We start from the raw sequence: 21,020 nt of genomic DNA, 5'->3' as shown, positions 1-21,020 counted from the left end.
ATCCAAAATAATGAAAAGGAACAAATTTTGAAAGTTGTTTTATTGCTCTTATTTCTCATTATTGTTCTTTTCTCAGTGATTGCTTTTGTGTACGAAAAAAAGTTATGTGACTCACCTGTTGGTAAATGACACCAATTACAATGGAAACCACACATGCTGCCAACGATATTAGTAGACCAGAACGGAACAATGATTTACGCAAACGTTGTCGATATCTGGTGTACAGGTCATCCAAGTGAATGTCCTCCGCTAAAAAGAATCAACAAGAAAGAAAAGAAATAAATGTTTAATAATGACTAACCAACACCAAAATTTAATATAAAAAGAAAAACTTATTTTATGATTCTGGTAACGTTTTTTTTGGTTCATAAGTTTTTTCATTGTTCTTGTTGCTAAATTGAAAAACATAAAAATCAAAATGAAAGAAAAGAAAAGAAAAGAAAAGGCTGGCTGGCTATAAAGTTTCTCTCAATGCCTTTAAATGGTCTGGTCTGGTTGCTTTGATTTCTGTTGGTCAGGCAGGCGGTTTTTGGTTGTATGGCTGGTTGGTTGGTTGAAAAAGTTTTGAAGGTGTTTGGTCATGAAATGAAGTCATTCTTGTTAAAAAAGTTTAATTTTTGCTGTTTGGAAGTAAGTTTAAGAGGATTGAATTTCATAGAACAGAACTAGAACAGAACTAGAACAGAACTAGAACAGAACTAGAACAGAACTAGAACAGAACTAGAACAGAACTAGAACAGAACTAGAACAGAACTAGAACAGAACAGAACAGAACAGAACTAGAACTAGAACTAGAACTAGAACTAGAACTAGAACAGAACTAGAACAGAACTAGAACAGAACTAGAACAGAACTAGAACAGAACTAGAACAGAACTAGAACAGAACTAGAACAGAACTAGAACAGAACTAGAGCAGAACTAGAGCAGAACTAGAACAGAACTAGAACAGAACTAGAACAGAACTAGAACAGAACTAGAACAGAACTAGAACTAGAACAGAACTAGAACAGAACTAGAACAGAAATAGAACAGAAATAGAACAGAACTAGAACAGAACTAGAACAGAACTAGAACAGAACTAGAACAGAACTAGAACAGAACTAGAACAGAACTAGAACAGAACTAGAACAGAACTAGAACAGAACTAGAACAGAACTAGAACAGAACTAGAACAGAACTAGAACTAGAACAGAACTAGAACAGAACTAGAACAGAAATAGAACAGAAATAGAACAGAAATAGAACAGAACTAGAACAGAACTAGAACAGAACTAGAACAGAACTAGAACAGAACTAGAACAGAACTAGAACAGAACTAGAACAGAACTAGAACAGAACTAGAACAGAACTAGAACAGAACTAGAACAGAACTAGAACAGAAATAGAACAGAAATAGAACAGAACTAGAACAGAACTAGAACAGAACTAGAACAGAACTAGAACAGAACTAGAACAGAACTAGAACAAAACTAGAACAGAACTAGAACAGAACTAGAGCAGAACTAGAACAGAACTAGAACAGAACTAGAACAGAACTAGAACAGAACTAGAACAGAACTAGAACAGAACTAGAACAGAACTAGAACAGAACTAGAACAGAACTAGAACAGAACTAGAACAGAAATAGAACAGAAATAGAACAGAAATGGAACAGAACTAGAACAGAACTAGAACAGAACTAGAACAGAACTAGAAAAGAACTAGAACAGAACTAGAACAGAACTAGAGCAGAACTAGAACAGAACTAGAGCAGAACTAGAACAGAACTAGAACAGAACTAGAACAGAACTAGAACAGAACTAGAACAGAACTAGAACAGAACTAGAACAGAACTAGAACAGAACTAGAACAGAACTAGAACAGAACTAGAACAGAACTAGAACAGAACTAGAACAGAACTAGAACAGAACTAGAACAGAACTAGAACAGAACTAGAACAGAACTAGAACAGAACTAGAACTAGAACAGAACTAGAACAGAACTAGAACAGAAATAGAACTAGAACAGAAATAGAACTAGAACAGAACTAGAACAGAACTAGAACAGAACTAGAACAGAACTAGAACAGAACTAGAACAGAACTAGAACAGAACAGAACTAGAACAGAACTAGAACAGAACTAGAACAGAACTAGAACAGAACTAGAACAGAACTAGAACAGAACTAGAACAGAACTAGAACAGAACTAGAACAGAACTAGAACAGAACTAGAACAGAACTAGAACAGAACTAGAACAGAACTAGAACAGAACTAGAACAGAACTAGAACAGAACTAGAACAGAACTAGAACAGAACTAGAACTAGAACTAGAACTAGAACAGAACTAGAACAGAACTAGAACAGAACTAGAACAGAACTAGAACAGAACTAGAACAGAACTAGAACAGAACTAGAACAGAACAGAACTAGAACAGAACTAGAGCAGAACTAGAGCAGAACTAGAACAGAACTAGAGCAGAACTAGAACAGAACTAGAACTAGAACAGAACTAGAACAGAACTAGAACAGAACTAGAACAGAACTAGAACAGAACTAGAACAGAACTAGAACAGAACTAGAACAGAACTAGAACAGAACTAGAACAGAACTAGAACAGAACTAGAACAGAACTAGAACAGAACTAGAACAGAACTAGAACAGAACTAGAACAGAACTAGAACAGAACTAGAACAGAACTAGAACAGAACTAGAACAGAACTAGAACAGAACTAGAACAGAACTAGAACAGAACTAGAACAGAACTAGAACAGAACTAGAACAGAACTAGAACAGAACTAGAACAGAACTAGAACAGAACTAGAACAGAACTAGAACAGAACTAGAACAGAACTAGAACAGAACTAGAACAGAACTAGAACAGAACTAGAACAGAACTAGAACAGAACTAGAACAGAACTAGAACAGAACTAGAACAGAACTAGAACAGAACTAGAACAGAACTAGAACAGAACTAGAACAGAACTAGAACAGAACTAGAACAGAACTAGAACAGAACTAGAACAGAACTAGAACAGAACTAGAACAGAACTAGAACAGAACTAGAACAGAACTAGAACAGAACTAGAACAGAACTAGAACAGAACTAGAACAGAACTAGAACCTGAAGTAGAACTTGAACTAGAACCCGAACTAGAACCTGAACTAGAACTAGACTTGTAATCTAATCAAATAACATATTTTCTAATCAATTTAAATGCATTATAAATCTATGTGAACTCTTCATTGTACCTGCCATATGTTCACTTTATAGTCAATTATAATTATTAATCTAAAACCACATTTTCTCATCTTCATTTTCCGCCCCCAAAGCAAGCAAATGAGATCATTTTGCTTTGTCTTGTTATAATTCTATCATCGTAAATGAGGCCAAATAAATATTGACACAGAAAATATGTGCGGGTGTTTCCCTAAGTGTATGAAAATGTATCAGATTTCTTATTAGATGTACATTTAGCCTTAGACAGTCTATTGTAGTGGGTTGTCAACAACTTCAAGTTGAAAAATATTTGTATGCTAGCAAATTGAATCTTAAATATGCTGAGATATTTGTTGTTGTTGTTTATTCTAAAAGGTCCTTTTAGATTAAAATACCAAAAACAATAAATAAACAAAAGAAAGAAAGAAAAAACTAGATAGAACCTGTTGCTTGTTGAGAAGTCACAAGGATTTAAGTCGTCGAAACGAACAAAAAGAAACTGAAAAAAAACCTTAATAACAATATTTCTATGTCATGACCTCCTGTGCCTTTAAAGTGTAAGTATAAGTATGTTTTTGTAGATATATCTCTGCTGTATACTTTGCCCTGACACCCTCAATTAACAATGTCAACCAACAATGATTTTGTTACCAAGAAAAATTTTTTTTTGTCGAACAACAATGGCAAGAAAGGACATAAAAATGCCACAAGAAGGCAACAAAAAGGAAACATATTGGTGGTCATAAGCCCACTGGTTAGGAATGTGTGGTTTTTTGTAGGATTTATAAATTTAAGATGGAAAAACAGAGAAATATATGAGGTTAAGTATAAGCCAAGGGGGACTTTTTGAAACAGGGTGTTAATTTAATTTTAAAAAAATTTATTATAAAAAAGTACTTTTTCTTATTCTTGGTTATTTTTTTAAAAAAAGTAACAAAAATTAAATTTTTTAAAAAAGTAGTATTTTTGGTACTTTTTGAATTTTCTTTAAAAGTACTATTTTATAATTTTCTTTACATCTTTACTAAAATTAAAAACAAAATACTAAAAAAAAACATTTTTAAAAAAGTAGTATTTTTGATACTTTAATTAAATTGTCCAAAAAATTTTGTATTTTTATTAAAATCACAAGGAAATAGTAAAAAGTACCAAAACCTATATTTTGTAAAAAGTAGTATATTTAGAACCTTTCTTAATTTTCAAAATAAATAGTATTTTTGTTATTTTTATGTATTGTATTTGATTTGAAATTGTTTATTATCTAATTTTACAGTTATTAAAAAAGTAGTATTTTTGCTACTAAATTCAATTTTATGAAAAAATAGTATTTTTTATGATTTTACTTTTTTTTTAATGGAATTATAGAAAACTAGTAGTGAAAATAAACAAAAACACAATTTTTATAATAGTATAAAATTTTTTAAAAAAGTAGTATTTTTGGTACTTTTTTAATTTTCTCAAAAAGTACTATTTTATAATTTTCTTTGCATCTTTACTAAAAATTAAAAACAAAATAAAAAAATTTCTGGAAAAAAACTATTTTTAAAAAAGTAGTATTTTTGATACTTTATTTAATTTGCCAAAAAAGTTGTATTTTTATGGTTTTATTCAATATGTTCATTATCTATTTATTAAAATCACGAGGAAAAGGTAAAAAGCTTCTAAAATAACATTTTTTAAAAAAGTAGTATTTTTGCTACTTTTTTAATTTTTTCAAAAAGTACTATTTTATAATTTTCTATACATCTTTACTAAAATTAAAAACAAAATAAAAATATTTCTGAAAAAATAAACTATTTTTAAAAAAGTAGTATTTTTGATACTTTATTTAATTTGCCAATAAAGTAGTATTTTTATGGTTTTACTCAATATGTTCATTATATATTTATTAAAATCACGAGGAAATAGTAAAAAACTTTAAAAATAACACTTTTAAAAAAAGTAGTATTTTTGGTACTTTTTTAATTTTCTCAAAAAGTACTATTTTATAATTTTCTTTACATCTTTACTAAAATTAAAAACAAAATACTTAAAAAAAAACATTTTTAAAAAAGTAGTATTTTTGATACTTTAAATAGTAAAAAGTACCAAAACCTACATTTTGTAAAAAGTTTGAACTTTTTTTAATTTTCTAAAAAAGTAGTATTTTTGTTATTTTTATGTATTGTATTTGATTTAAAATTGTTTATTATCTAATTTTACAGTTATTAAAAAAAGTAGTATTTTTGCTACTAAATTAAATTTTTTGAAAAAATTGTATTTTTTAAGCTTTTTCATTTTTTTAATGGAATTATAGAAAACTGGTAGTGAAAATAAACAAAAACACAATTTTTATAAAATTATAAATTTTTTTTAAAAAAGTAGTATTTTTGCTACTTTTTTAATTTTTTCAAAAAGTACTATTTTATAATTTTCTATACATCTTTACTAAAATTAAAAACAAAATAGTGAAAATTTCTGAAAAAAAACTATTTTTAAAAAAGTTGTTTTTTTTTGTTTTATTTAAAATGTTCATTATTTATTTATTAAAATCACGAGGAAAAGGTAAAAAGCATCTAAAATAACATTTTTTAAAAAAGTAGTATTTTTGCTACTTTTTTCATTTTCTTAAAAAGTACTATTTTATAATTTTCTTTACATCTTTACTAAAATTAAAAACAAAAAATAAACTATTTTTAAAAAGGTAGTATTTTTGATACTTTATTTATACTTTGTAAAAAGTAGTATATTTAGATCATCTTTTAAATTTTCTAAAAAATTTAGTATTTTTATTATTTTAAATAATTATTTTATCTAAATTTACAGTTATTTAAAAAAGTAGTATTTTTGCTACTAATTTAAATTTTATGAAAAAAGTAGTATTTTCTAAGCTTCTTCACATTTATATTAAATTTTTAATGGAATTATTGCAAAATAGTAGTGAAACTAAAGAAAAACCCAATTTTTATAAAAGTAGTATTTTTGCTACTAAATTAAATTTTATGAAGTTTTGTCACAATTTTAATGGAATTATTGGCAAATGGCAGTGGATGTAATGAAAAACACAATTTTTATAAAAGTAGTATTTTTAGTACTTTTTTAATATTTTTTAAAAAAAGTAGTATTTTTGTTATTTTTAATTATAAACCAGAAAAAGTATCAAAAATAAAAGTGTTAAAAAAAGTAGTATTTTAAGTACATTTTTACTTTTCTAAATTTCTACTAAATTAAATTTTATGAAAAAGTAGTATTTTGTAAGGTTTCTTTTCGATTTATTTATAATAGTAGTGAAAATAAAGAAAAACACAATTTTTACAAAAGTAGTATTTTTAGTACTCTTTTCAAAAGGTAGTATTTTTGTAACCTTTTTCACAATTTTAGTGGAATTATTGGCAAATAGCAGTGGATGTAATGAAAAACACAGTTTTTATAAAAGTAGTATGTTTTAGTACTTTTTTAATATTTTTTAAAAAAGTAGTATTTTTGTTATTTTTCAAGTAATTTTAATTAAAAACCAGAAAAAATACCAAAAATAAAAGTTTTAAAAAAGTAGTATTTTCAGTACATTTTTACTAGTATTTTTTTTTACTATTTTTACATTTCTAATAAAATTATGATCTAAAAAAATTTTCTTTAAATATTTTTTTTTTTTAATTTTTTATATTTTTCCAAAAACTCTTTTACATTTTTCTAAATATTGAAAATATTTAAAAAATGTTGAAAAGTTGTCGCAATTTCCTTTCCTTTGATATGTTCAACTTTTCTGTTTTTGAAATCAAAGTATGATAAAAATTCCTACTAAACGTATGATTAATATTTAATTCATATAGAGCTCGCAAATACAAATTACTCATACGTCCATATGGTTTTTTTTATTTATTACAAATACATAATTTATAACTTTTGTCCTATTATTTCAATAATTCATACACTTAACAGTCTCAAATAAACACTGAAATTAATAGGAAAAATCATAATTTGTAGTCTGTCTGATTGTGTAGTAAAATGATTATAATTATTAAAGGACACAGACCATAAATAATAAACATGAAGATCTATGACTTGTTGACAGTTCAAACTGTTTTTACAAATAAATAAATGTCACTTGTAACCCATAAAAAAATACTCTAAAAGAAATTATATTGTTATTAACAACACTGAAAGAAAAGTATTTATTTTCTTGCTAACTTTTATTTACAAATTTATTACATTTTTTATGTATTTGTCCTGAGTTGTTTCAATATTTTTTATAGCCTCTTTAATAGTGAGTCATTTCTTGACTTTCAATCATAAAAAAACAAGACAATCTATACAATAAATATAACTGTGATTGTGTGTCGGATGGTGTTAAAAATGCCATAACAAATAATTCCAATAATTGATAGACTGTAATAATTTATTTATTTATTCATTTCTTCTACCCAACTCATTTCTAACACTTCCTTAATCATCTTATGTTTATGAATGCAAATACAAAATTAAATACATTTACTAATGAAGACTATTTATTGAAAGAATAATAAGAAAAAAAATAAAGCAAGAAATGTAAAAAGTACTAAATGAGGGAATATTATTTAAAATAATAAAGAGGGGATTTTCTATATTGCTTTAAAAATGCTTACTTATTGCTTACATACAAATCTTTAAAGTAAAACTACAAGAAAATGCTGAAATAATTAAAGTTTTCAAAAAGTACTAAAAATACTACTTTTTTCAAAATGCTATTTTACATACTTTTTAACGTTAACTTCACAGTTTCTTTAAAATATAATAAAAATACAATTTTTTTTGAAAAATTAAAAAAGTACCAAAATACTACTTTTTTAAAAATTTTATTTTTAGGTTCCTTTTACTATTTTGTCTCGAAATATTAAGAGAAGTAACAAAAAATACTATTTTTAGGAAAATTGTAAATAGTAGCAAAATACTACTTTTTAAAAATATTTATTTTTATTACAAAGCTCAATAGAATGCTTGTTATTTTTTAATAATTTAATAAAACTATTACAAAAAAATTAAAAAATGTGATAAAAATATAATTTTTTTTTTCAAAAATTAAAAAGTACCAAAAATACTACTTTTTTTAAAATGCTATTTTAGAGACATTTTCCAAATTACTCAACAATTTATATAAAATATAACAAAAAATACAATTTTTTTTGAAAAATTAAAAAAGTACCAAAAATACTACTTTTTTAAAAATTTTATTTTTAGGTTCCTTTTACTATTTTATATCAAAATATTAAAAGAAGTAACAAAAAATACTATTTTTAAGAAAATTGTAAATAGTAGCAAAATACTACTTTTTAAAAATATTTATTTTTATTAGAAATCTCAACAGTACGCTTGTTATTTTTTAAAGAAATTAAAAAATGTGATAAAAATACATTTTTTTTCCAAAAATCAGAAAGTACCAAAAATACTACTTTTTTAAAAATTGTAAAAATTAACAAAATAGTAAATTTTAAAAAAAGTAGCAGAAAAAACTAAGTTTTTTTCCAAAAATCAGAAAGTACCAAAAATACTACTTTTTTTAAAATTGTAAAAATTCACAAAATAGTAAATTTTAAAATAGTAGCAAAATACTACTTTTTAAAAAATATTTATTTTATTATTTTTAGAAAAATCAAAATAGTACTTTTTTTTAAAAAAACGTCCTTTTTAATTTTATTTTAATAAATTAATTCAAAAAGTAAGAAAAATACAACTTTTTGGTATAATAAAAATGGTAGCAAAAAAATATGATAGAAAGTAACAAAAATACTACTTTTTTAAAAATTTTATTTTCAGGTTCCTTTTACTCTTTTGTTAATAATTTGATCTAAATATTTAAAAAAAGTTGCGAAAAATACTACTTTTTGGAAAATTTAAATAGTAGCAAAAAACTACTATTTAAAAATTTTTATTTTTGTTCAAACCACCAGATTTTTATTTTTTAACAAAATAAATTTTTTTTCCAAAAACCAAAAAAGTACCAAAAATACTACTTTTTTTAAAATTGTAGTTTTAGGTACTTTTTACTATTTTGTTAATAATTTGATAAAAATATTGCAAAAAATAATAAAAATATTACTTTTATAAAAATTAAAAATAGTAGCAAAAATACTACTTTTTAAAATGTGTGATTTTTATTATTTCTTCTGGTTATTAAAGGTATATTTCAAAATTCTTATTTTTGTTTCAAACCACCAGATTTTTTATTTTTTAACAAAATAAATTTTTTTTTCAAAAACCAAAAAAGTACCAAAAATACTACTTTTTTTTAAAATTGTAGTTTTAGGTGCTTTTTACTATTTTGTTAATAATTTGATAAAAAAAATATTGCAAAAAATAGTAAAAATAGTACTTTTATGCAAATTAAAAATAGTAGCAAAAATACTACTTTTTAAAATGTGTGATTTTTATTATTTTTCTGGTTATTAATGATATTATATTTTAATAAGTTAATTAAAATATTATAAGTTAGAAAAAATACTACATTTTTAGAAAAATTAAAAAGTACTAAAAATACTACTTTTTAAAAAATATAAATTTTTGCCAATTTTTTAATGTTTTGTTAGTAATTCAATTAAAATATTGAAAAAAATCAAATTTTTAGAAAAATAAAAATAGTAGCAGAAATACTACTTTTTAAAAAAAATTTAGTTTTTGTTACTTTTTACTAAATTTTATTAAAACTTTATATAAAATGTATAAAAATACTACTTTTTTAAAAAATCTAAAAAAGTACCAAAATACTACTTTTTTAATAAAATTTTTTTTTAAACTTTTTGCATAATTTGATAATAAATATAAATAACTTATAAAAAAATACTACTTTTTTGGAAAATTAAAAAAGTACTAAAAAGACTACTATTTTAAAAAAAGTATATTTTTGATAATTTATCAGGATTACTTTAGTTTTCTTTTTGTATAATATTTATTTCATGATTTTTCCTATATACACAACAAATTCTATCACTCGTACATATAAATACTAGATTTAATCTCCTGATATTAATAAATATTTATAAATCAACTTTTAATCCTCTTTAAAATTCATACACATTATCATTCTCAGCCACAAAAACCATAATAAAAAATAGGAGTTTATAACAAATTGACAGCTTGTAAATATTTAAATAAAACATTTTATTGCTAAACAACAAATACAAACGAATGTCAAGGTTTTTAGTTCATACAAAACTACAATTGCATTGTAATTTTTAGTTCATTTCTTTTCTTCCTTTTTTTATTTTTGTATTGCAACTTGTATTAATATTGATTTGAATTTATACCATAAAAAAAATCAATATAAATGTCTGTGCAACATTTGCAAGAAGAATTTTTTTTTATTTCAGCTAAAAAGAAAAATTATAAAAAACAAGAAAAATAGTAGTTTTTTATGGGAATACAAGAGAACAATTGTAGCAACAATTCATAGGGGGTAGACATTATAAAGGAAAAAATAAGAAAAATTTTTTGAATGGATAAAGGAGACTTAAAAATGCTGTGTAATCATTATTTATTATGAATTTTAAAAAAGTACTAAAAATACTACTTTTTTAAAAACTTTATTTTTGCAAGTTTTTATGTGTGTTTTATTTAAAATTGAATCAAAATATTAAAAAGATGACCCAAAATACACTTAATAAGAAAATTATAAAAAGTATTAAAAATACTACTTTTTTAAAAAATTTAATTTTCGGTACTTTTTATACGTTCTTATTGATTTTATTAAAAATGTAATCAAAATATAAATTTTTTGAAAATTATAAAAAGGTAGTAAAAATAATACTATTTTAAAATTATGCTTTTAGTAGTTTTTTTTTATGAATTTTAAGTAAAAAAAGATTTAATATATTTTTTTCTTCAAAAATAAAAAAAGTACCAAAAATACTACTTTTTTAAAAACTGTAGTTTTGGTACTTTTTTTCTGTTTTTCAATAATTTTATTAATAAAGTAATTAAAATATTAAAAAACAATCCAAAATACTGTTTGTGGCACATTTTTAAAAAAGTACCAAAAATACTACTTTTTTAAAATGTTTATTAATATTGTATTTTTGGTACTTTTTAAGCTTCTTGAACAATATCTTTTGAAATATAATCAAAATATTTATATATTCATTTAAAATTTAACTATTTCTTAGAAAATTCTAAAAAGTATCAAAAAATACAACTATTTAAAAAATTGTGTTTTTAGTAGTTTTTTATGAATTTTAACTAATTTTATTAAAAAAAATTAATTAATATAAAACTTATAATACTTTTTTTAAAAAATTAAAAATGTACCAAAAATACTACTTTTTTAAAAACCGTACTTTTGGTACTTTTTTCTGTTTTTCAATAATTTTATTTATAAAGCAATTAAAATAGTAAAAATATAACAAAAAATACTGTTGTGGAACATTTTTAGAAAAGTACCAAAAATACTACTTTTTTAAAATGTGTATTAATTGAATTTTTATTATTTTTTATGCTTTTTGAACAATATCTTTTGAAATATAATCAAAATATTTATATATTCATCTAAAATTTAACTTTTTCTTAGAAAATTATAAAAAGTATCAAAAATACTACTATTTAAAAAATTGTGTTTTTAGTAGTTTTTTATGAATTTTAAGTACATTTATTAAAGATGTAATTAAAATAAGACCTAATATACCATTTTCTTCAAAAATAAAAAAAGTACCAAAAATACTACTTTTTTAAAAACTGTATTTTTGGTACTTTTTTCTGTTTTTTCAATAATTTTATTAATAATGTAATGAAAATATTAAAAATACAGTTTTTTTGAAAAGTACCAAAAATACTACTTTTTTAAAAAATTAGAATTTTTGCTAATTTTTGATTTTTAATAATAAATATTTCAAATGTGATCAAAAATTCCACAATCTGGGAATTTTTTTTTATAACAAAATTCATTTATTCCACTGTAGGACACTTAAATATCGTTATTGCAAAGTACATAGATAAAGAAAGGCGCAGCTGTTATTATTGCAAGGATATTTTATTATTTATTTTTTGTTTTTTTCCTTTTGTTGCAACCAGCAAGCAACACAACAACAGCAACAGCACTAAACAAATAATCATAAAAAATTGAATAACAAATTGTAAAAAAAATTATAAAAAAAAATACCAAGCAACAAGGCGGAGAAAAAAAAGAAGAGCATGAAACAAATAGTACCCAAGTGTTATAAGTGTCAACACACTGATAACAAAAACTATATACATATGCACAGCATAAGGGTATACTATGAGCAAGACTATGCCTGCATTTGCATTGAAACTATCTGTGGGTATTTGTTGGCCCTGTTTTTTCTATTGTGAACTTTAGTCATGACAAATAAAAACGAATTGACTTGAAGGCATAGAGAAAAATAATCACACACATGCAATCATTTGAATACAAATATATTTACACACACACTTATTCACTTCCTTTACAAAAAATTATAAACAAACTTTGTGTAGTTTTTCCTTAACAAACGAATGTGTTTGAATACACAGTAATTTGCATTTAATAAATTTTTTTATAGGAGATTTAAAAATGAGTTACAATTTCCATTAATAATAAATTTAAAAAAAGTACCAAAAATACTACTTTTTTAAAATATAAAATTTTTGGTACTTTTTATGTTTTCTAAAAATTTTATTACAAAAAATATATAAATAGTACTTTTTAAAAAAAAAATTTTAAATAGTACCAAAATACTACTTTTTTAAAAACTAAATTTTTGGTAACTTTTATGTTTTATAAATAAGTTTATTAAAAATGCAATTAATAGAATATTTAAAAAGTACTAAAAAATACTACTTTTTAAAAAAACTAAAATACTACTTTTTTAAAAACTTTAAATTTTAGGTACTTTTTTATGATTTTTAATAAATTTAGAAGAAATTTAATTTTAATTTAAAATATTACCCTAAATTCTACTGTTTTTTAAAATGCTACTTTTTTAAAAATTTAATTTTTGCTACTTTTTATTACATTTATTAAACATTTTAGCAAAAAATTTATTTATACATCAAAAATACTACTTTTTTAGAAAATTATAAAAAAGTATCATAAATACTCATTTTTTAAAATGTTTACTTTTGTTACATTTTATGTTATTTTATTAAAAATTTTTTCAATTTGAATCAAAATACTACTTTTTTAGAAAATTATAAAAAGTACCAAAAATACTACTATTTAAAAATATTAAATTTTTGGTAATTTTTACTGATTTTTATTAAAATTTTAATAAAAATATTTTCAATATTAACCAAAATACTACTATTTTAGAAAATTATAAAAAGTACCAAAAATACTACTTTTTAAAAAATTAAATTTTTGGTACTTTTTACTGATTTTTATTAAAATTTTATTAAAAATATTTTCAATATTAACCAAAATATTACTTTTTTTATAAAATTATAAAAAGTACCAAAAATACTACTTTTTAAAAAATTAAATTTTTGGTAATTTTTACTGATTTTTATTAAAATTTTAATAAAAATATTTAACATATGACCCAAAATAATAAATTCTTAGAAAATCATAAAAAGTACCAAAAATAATACTTTTTAAAAAATTAAATTTTTAGTACTTTTTTATAGATTTTTAATAATTTTATTAAAAATGTAATCAAAATATTTTAAATATTGTCCAAAAAACTACTTTTCTAAAAAAAGTACCCAAAGTAGTAGGTATTTGTCTAAAAAGTATCCAAAATACTACCTTTATAAAATTTGTATTTTAGTGTTATTAACTCAAAATCATGAAAAATATTACTTTTTTAGAAAATTATAAAAAAGTACCAAAAATACTACAATTTTCAAAACTTTTAGAAACTGTTTTTTGGTATTTTCTATAGGTTTTTAATAATTCTGTTTTCAAATGTATTCAAAATACTACTTTTTTGGAAGAGTTTAAAAAGTACTAAAATACTACTTTTTTAAAATTTAATTTTTGCTAATTTTTATTGATTTCAATTAGTTTAACAAAAAATTTAATTATAATATAACCTAAAAAACAATTTTCATAAAAAGTACTAAAATACTACTTTTTAAAAAATTGTATTTTTGCATCGTTTTATTGATTTTTAATAATTATATTAAAAATTTAATTAAGAGAAACCCATAAATGACTATTTTTTAGACAATATAAAAGTACCAAAAAAATACTACTATTTTCAAAACTTTTAGAAACTATTTTTCTGGTGCATTGTACGGGTTTTTAATAATTTATTTTTATTAAAACTTTAATAAAAATATCTATTTCATCAAAATATTACTATTTTAGAAAATTATAAAAAAGTACCAAAAATACTACTTTTTTAAAAATTGTATTTTTGCAATTTTTATTGATTTTTAAATTATTTTTTGCTAATTTTTATTGATTTCAAATAGTTTAACAAAAAATTTAATTATAATATAACCTAAAAAACAATTTTCATATAAAGTACTAAAATACTACTTTTTAAAAAGTTGTATTTTTGCATTGTTTTATTGATATTTAATAATTCTATTAAAAATTTAACTAAGAGAAACCCATAAATGTCTAATTTTTTAGAAAATATAAAAGTACCAAAAAATACTACTATTTTCAAAACTTTTAGAAACTATTTTTCTGGTGCATTGTACGGGTTTTTAATAATTTATTTTTATTAAAACTTTAATCAAAATATTTATTTCATCAAAATATTACTATTTTAGAAAATTATAAAAAAGTATCAAAAATACTACTTTTTTAAAAATTGTATTTTTGCAACTTTTTATTGATTTTTAAATAATTTTTGCTAATTTTTATTGATTTCAAATAGTTTAACAAAAAATTTAATTATAATATCACCTAAAAAACAATTTTCATAAATAGTGCTAAAATACTACTTTTTAAAAAATATAATTTTGCTCATTTTTATTGATTTTAATTAGTTTATAAAAAATTTAATTAAGATAACACCATAAATGATTATTTTTTACCAAAAAATACTACTATTTTCAAAACTTTTAGAAACTATTTTTCTGGTACATTCTACCGGTTTTTAATAATTTATTTTTATTAAAACTTTAATCAAAATATTTATTTCATCGAAATATTACTATTTTAGAAAATTATAAAAAAGTACCAAAAATACTACTTTTTTAAAAATTGTATTTTTGCAACATTTTCTTAATTTTTAATAAATCTATAAAAAATTTAATTAAAATAACCCCTTAAAATACTATTTTCTTATACAATAAATTTTCTTTTCTAGTGATTGGTCTATAATCCTGTCTAAAATCTTGTCCTGTTTAGTCTATAAAGTAATCTACTGTCTAGTTTTTAATGTCTTCTATTTTTTAGTCTTTGATCAAGTCTCTGTCTAATACATTCTTTAATATTTCCAAATTTTTTAAGTTTCGTACCCCTTTCTTTAATCTGTACTATGAGTGAGTGTGTCTCTAGTTTGCCTTAATACTTAGTTACTACAAAATATTCGTAATCTTTCAGGCAACAACTTTAAGTTGCCTGTAATATCTGCTTTTGTTCTCGTTTAAATATTACATTTTCTATTCAGTTTGACATAAAACGTTTTGTATTATATTTTTTTTTTTGTTTTGTTGCCAGCACAATTTCCTACCTTATTTGCATTTTCTTGACTTATGATTTTTTTTTTTGTTACAGTTTCGTTACATCAACCTAGATTCGCAAAGCGATTTAGTAGTATTTTGTTGCTACTTTTTATTTATGCCATCATAAATAATAAATAAACTTGAGAAGATTTTGCAAGAACCTTACCGCTCGCATTGAGACAGGAAGAGGAGCTGTAGTTGTTAAAATGTTTATACGTGATGATACAAACGATAGTTTTTTTATTTTGTATATTTTAAACTTGGGTTTCGTTTTTATGCATTTTGTGAATTCATAAATAAATAATGGAACACAAAGTTTAAAATGCACATAAAACAATTGTTGTTTAGCATAAATTGTTTTAAGATTGTTGAGGCAGAAGAGAATTATTTATGATTTAAAGCATCAGTCAGGATGAGGGTTAAAGGGTTTAAATATTGGAAATGTTTTAGCTTGTAATATCAAGAAGAAAATGGTGGAATATTTAGTTGCTATTAAGATTTTTAATTCCTAATTTTTAATATAAAATTCTATAGAAAGTAGAGTATGAGTGTTATTTAATTATTTTCTATTAAATATCACTCATACGTTTGAGTGAATTTTATTATGTTAAGGCAATTTCTAACACACGGCCTATGATTATTATTATTATCAGGCTTGAATTAAATATTAAGTATACGCCTTAGTTTCTCATAGCCTTCATATTTTTGATTCTAAACACACGTCGTATGATTATTATTATCTATCTTGTATTAAATATTAAGTATAAGCCTTTGTTTTTTATAACCTTGATATTTATTTGGTTTTAAGCTTAAAACTACAATTTTTCATATCTCTACTTTGTTGAAATATTTGTTTTCTATAAAAATTGCATTAAGGTTTTCTGTAAAAGACACATATACTGTATAAAAACCTCAGAAAATCCACACAAAAAATATAGTTTGAAAAAAAACCTTCAAAAATGTCATATAGAAAAGTGCAAACAAAAAAGATAAATATTTCAGGGCTGACAACAGTCAATAACAACAAGTTAAAGTGCATTCCATGAATGACAAATTGTAAACCACAAATTCCAAAACCCAAAATGGCAAGAAGCTTAAAATTGGATTTATTTTATATAATTTGTTAATTAAAGAAAATTTAAATCACAATTAGTTCGATAACAAACTGACTGTCTGCCTCATTTATATATTACTTTGTCTCTTAATTGCTAAAACACTCCCCTCATTTCAATTATTTGTTTTATTGCTAAAAATATAATAAAAAATTGTTCATTATTTTTTTTTTCCAGGCTACCCACCCAAAATCTATATTCTGTTAATATTAACTGTCAATAATTGTCTGTCTACCTTCTTTTCCCAACATCTGTTGTCTTCCATAAACAGCTCCTTTTCGCCTGTCAATCTTCATCTGCTAAAGCTCTCATTTCTCATTCAACGTCTGTCTATTTTTAGCTATTGTTCAAAGAACATTTTCTTTTTTTTTTTGTCATAACTTTCAACCACCAGACAGGGTGTAACCAATTCGTTTAAGAGTCAGGTATCAATTCCAAGACATATTTTTTTAAATTCTATTCGCCTCCCTTACAAAATGGTGTCATTGTGTAAATGACATGAAAAGAAAAAAAATTAAAATACTGTCTTATAAAATGATATTTATAACATTAGAATAGAAAAACATTTACATATAACTAAACCTGAATACAACTACTTATACTTATATTTCAGTATTTTCTTTTTACCTTAAAATACTACGGCAAATGTAACTAATGTCTGTCTCAAATGTTTAAAGTGTCTTAGAGGGAGCATGATATCTGTTATATTTGACTAGTTGAGCACAATTTGCTTAAATGTGTTGCAATTAAACAAAAAATTTGTTAAAATTTTTAAATTTGAGCAAATTTGCGCAAATTATCCTTCTGAATTTGTGCAAAATTTGTACAAAATTTTTCAAAGATTTAAATCAATTTGCCGATATTAAGCAACAATTTTCTTAAATTTTAAAATTTGTGCAAATTATACTTCAGAATTTGTGCAAATTTGTACAAAATTTTCAAAGATTTAACTCAAATTCTGTATATTTAAACAAACTAGCCTGCATTAAATAGAAAAATTATATGAAGTTGTAAATTTGTGTAAATTTTAGCATATTATTCTTAAATTTTTTTCTCGATTTGCGCAAATTTGTCCAATTTTTTTTTTAATTTAATTAAATTTCTGTAGATTTAATCAAATTATCCTCCATTCTATAGATAAATTATATGAAGTTGGAGTAAATTTGTGTAAATTTAAGCAAATTATCCTCAATTTGTGCAAATTATCCTTAAGAATTGTTCTCAATTTGTTCAAAATTTAACAGCTTTATTAATTTGTATAATTTTTGCTTAAATTTTAGTAAATTTGCAAAAATTATTGTTAAAATTTTTCTCAATTTGTGCAAATTTTTAAAAATTTTACTGAAATTCTGTAAATTTATTCAAATTATCCTGCATTAAATAGAGAAATTATATGATGTTGTAAATTTGTGTAAATTTGAGCATATTATTCTTAAAAATTGTTCTCAATTTGTGCAAAATTTTTAAAGCTTTAAATCAATTTGTGTAAATTTAATCAAATTATCCTGCTTTAAATAGTGAAATTATATGAAGTTGTAAGTTTGAGCATATTATTCTTAAAAATTGTTTTCGATTTGTGCAAATTTGTGCAAAATTTTGTAAGATTTAATTAAATTTCTGTAAATTTAATCAAATTATATTGCATTAAATATAGAAATTATATGAAGTTGTAAATTTGTGTAAATTTGCACAAATTTTTTCTTAATTGTTTTCAATTTGTGCAAATTTGTCCAACTTTTTTAGAAATTTAATTCAATTTCTGTACATCTAATCAATTTATCCAGCAAATTGTAACAAATTGTGAAAAAATTAGATGAAGTTGTAAATTTGTGCAAATTTTCCTTAATTGTTTTCAATTTGTGCAAATTTGTGCAAAATTTTTTAAGATTTAATTAAATTTCTGTAAATTTAATCAAATTATATTGCATTAAATATAGAAATTATATGAAGTTGTAAATTTGTGTAAATTTGCACAAATTTTTTCTTAATTGTTTTCAATTTGTGCCAATTTGTCCAACTTTTTTGAAATTTAATTAAATTTCTGTACATCTAATCAATTTATCCTGCATTAAATAGTGAAAAAAATTAGATGAAGTTGTAAATTTGTGCAAATTTTCCTTAATTGTTTTCAATTTGTGCAAAATTTTTTAAGATTTAATTAAATTTCTGTAAATTTAATCAAATTATATTGCATTAAATATAGAAATTATATGAAATTGTAAATTTGTGTAAATTTGCACAAATTTTTTCCTAATTGTTTTCAATTTGTTCAAATTTGTCCAAATTTTTTTAAGATTTAATTAAGTTGCTGTAAATTTAATCAAATTATTCTGCATTACATAGTGAATAAATTAGATGAAGTTGTAAATTTGCACAAATTTTCCTTAATTGTTTTCAATTTGTGCAAATTTGTACAACATTTTTATAAATTTAATTCAATTTCTGTAAATCTAAGAAATTATTCTCAATTTGAGCATATTGTCCATATGAAATGTTCTCAATTGGAGAAACGTTCTTAATATTTGCCGCAATTAAAGCCTGATTGCTTTAAACCTGTTAATTTTTTTAGTAAAATAGAAAAATTTCCTTTTACCTTAGCTTTTAACCACTTTCCCTTAATGTAAGCTGTGATTTCAGTCCATGATTGGCAAGTTAATCCAAGTACATCATAAATCTTATTTCATATTGATTGAGTATCAAGAGGATTACTAATTTCTAAGGTTTTTTAACACGTTTCTGTATCTCATTTACTTTGTTTCAAGAACATTAACAAGAACATTTATAATCTTCATAGCAAGAAAAGCCAATAAAAATCAAATAAACATTCTTGGCTTCAAAAACACTTAACACGTTCATTCATTATAAAGAACTCTTCTACACAGACAAGTGGAGAAAAATTGTTGAAGGCGATAATGATGTGGCCTGGCTGGAGTATAAAGGGAATTGCTGACAATGATAATCATCACTGGCAGCAGCAGTATCTCATCATCATCGTTGTAATAACATTATTCTTATAGATTTTACAACCTGATATATATACAAAGCCACAACATTAACAATGTATTACAATATCAAAAGGGAAACGATATGATGATGTTTTTCCATTTGGCCAGTAGGGTTTAATATATGAAACACAAAAGAGAACAACCTCATCAACCAACTTTGGTGGTGGGTGGCTTTTTGGTTTTGCCTTTTATTTCATGACCACATGTAGATGTAGTATCTTTACCACTGCTGCTATCAATGGACGTAAATGTTGGTCTACTGATGTCATACATCGCACGTTGAGGATAAATGTGGAACAATTTTATAAGGGAGCTGATATGCATCAAACATCAATAGTTAATTACTTAAAAGGGGACATAGTCTTCAACTCTAGAGTAGCAAAGAATTCTTTAGCAATCAAGGCGGATTTTTCATAACAGATTTTCTATAGAAAATTTGCTTGCAATCAAGCCAGATTTTCTATAGAGAATTTGCTTGAAATCAAGCCACATTTTCTATAGAAAATTTTCTTGAAATCAAGCCACATTTTCTATAGAAAATTTGCTTGCCATCAAGCCACATTTTCTATAGAAAATTTGCTTCCCATCAAGCCACATTTTCTATAGAAAATTTGCTTCCCATCAAGCCACATTTTCTATAGAAAATTTGCTTCCCATCAAGCCAGATTTAAGCTAGATTTTCTATAGAAAATTTGCTTGCAGTCAAGCTAGATTTTCTATAGAAAATTTGATTGCAGTCAAGCTAGATTTTCTATAGAAAATTTGATTGCAGTCAAGCAAGATTTTCTACAGAAAATTTGCTTACAATCAATCCAGATTCTCTATGGAAAATTTGCTTGCAATCAAGCTAGATTTTCTATAGAAAATTTGCTTGCAATCAAGCTAGATTTTCTATAGAAACTTTGCTTGCAATCAAGCCAGATTTTCTATAGAAAATTTGCTGGCAATCAAGCCAGATTTTCTATAGAAAATTTGCTTGCAATCAAGCTAGATTTTCTATAGAAAATTTGCTTGCAATCAAGCTAGATTTTCTATAGAAAATTTGCTTGCAGTCAAGCTAGATTTTCTATAGAAAATTTGCTTGCAGTCAAGCTAGATTTTCTATAGAAAATTTGCTTGCAATCAAGCCAGATTTTCTATAGAA

General features: G+C 23.0%; 1 protein-coding gene across 2 annotated transcripts in view; it reads right to left on the bottom strand.

Moving 5' to 3' along the window:
• Adcy2 (adenylate cyclase type 2 Ac76E) overlaps positions 1–21,020 on the bottom strand; it is a 132,466-nt gene that overhangs the window by 41,722 nt on the left and 69,724 nt on the right. For both annotated transcript variants that reach the window (XM_065505109.1, XM_065505110.1), the window contains exon 4: positions 116–249. In XM_065505109.1, coding sequence (XP_065361181.1) covers positions 116–249 — 134 coding nt within the window. The remainder of the gene's footprint in view (positions 1–115; positions 250–21,020) is intronic.

This window comes from Calliphora vicina, chromosome 3 (assembly GCF_958450345.1).
Source record: "Calliphora vicina chromosome 3, idCalVici1.1, whole genome shotgun sequence".
Classification (NCBI taxonomy): Eukaryota; Metazoa; Arthropoda; class Insecta; order Diptera; family Calliphoridae; genus Calliphora; species Calliphora vicina.
This window is presented reverse-complemented; position numbering and strand designations above follow the sequence as displayed.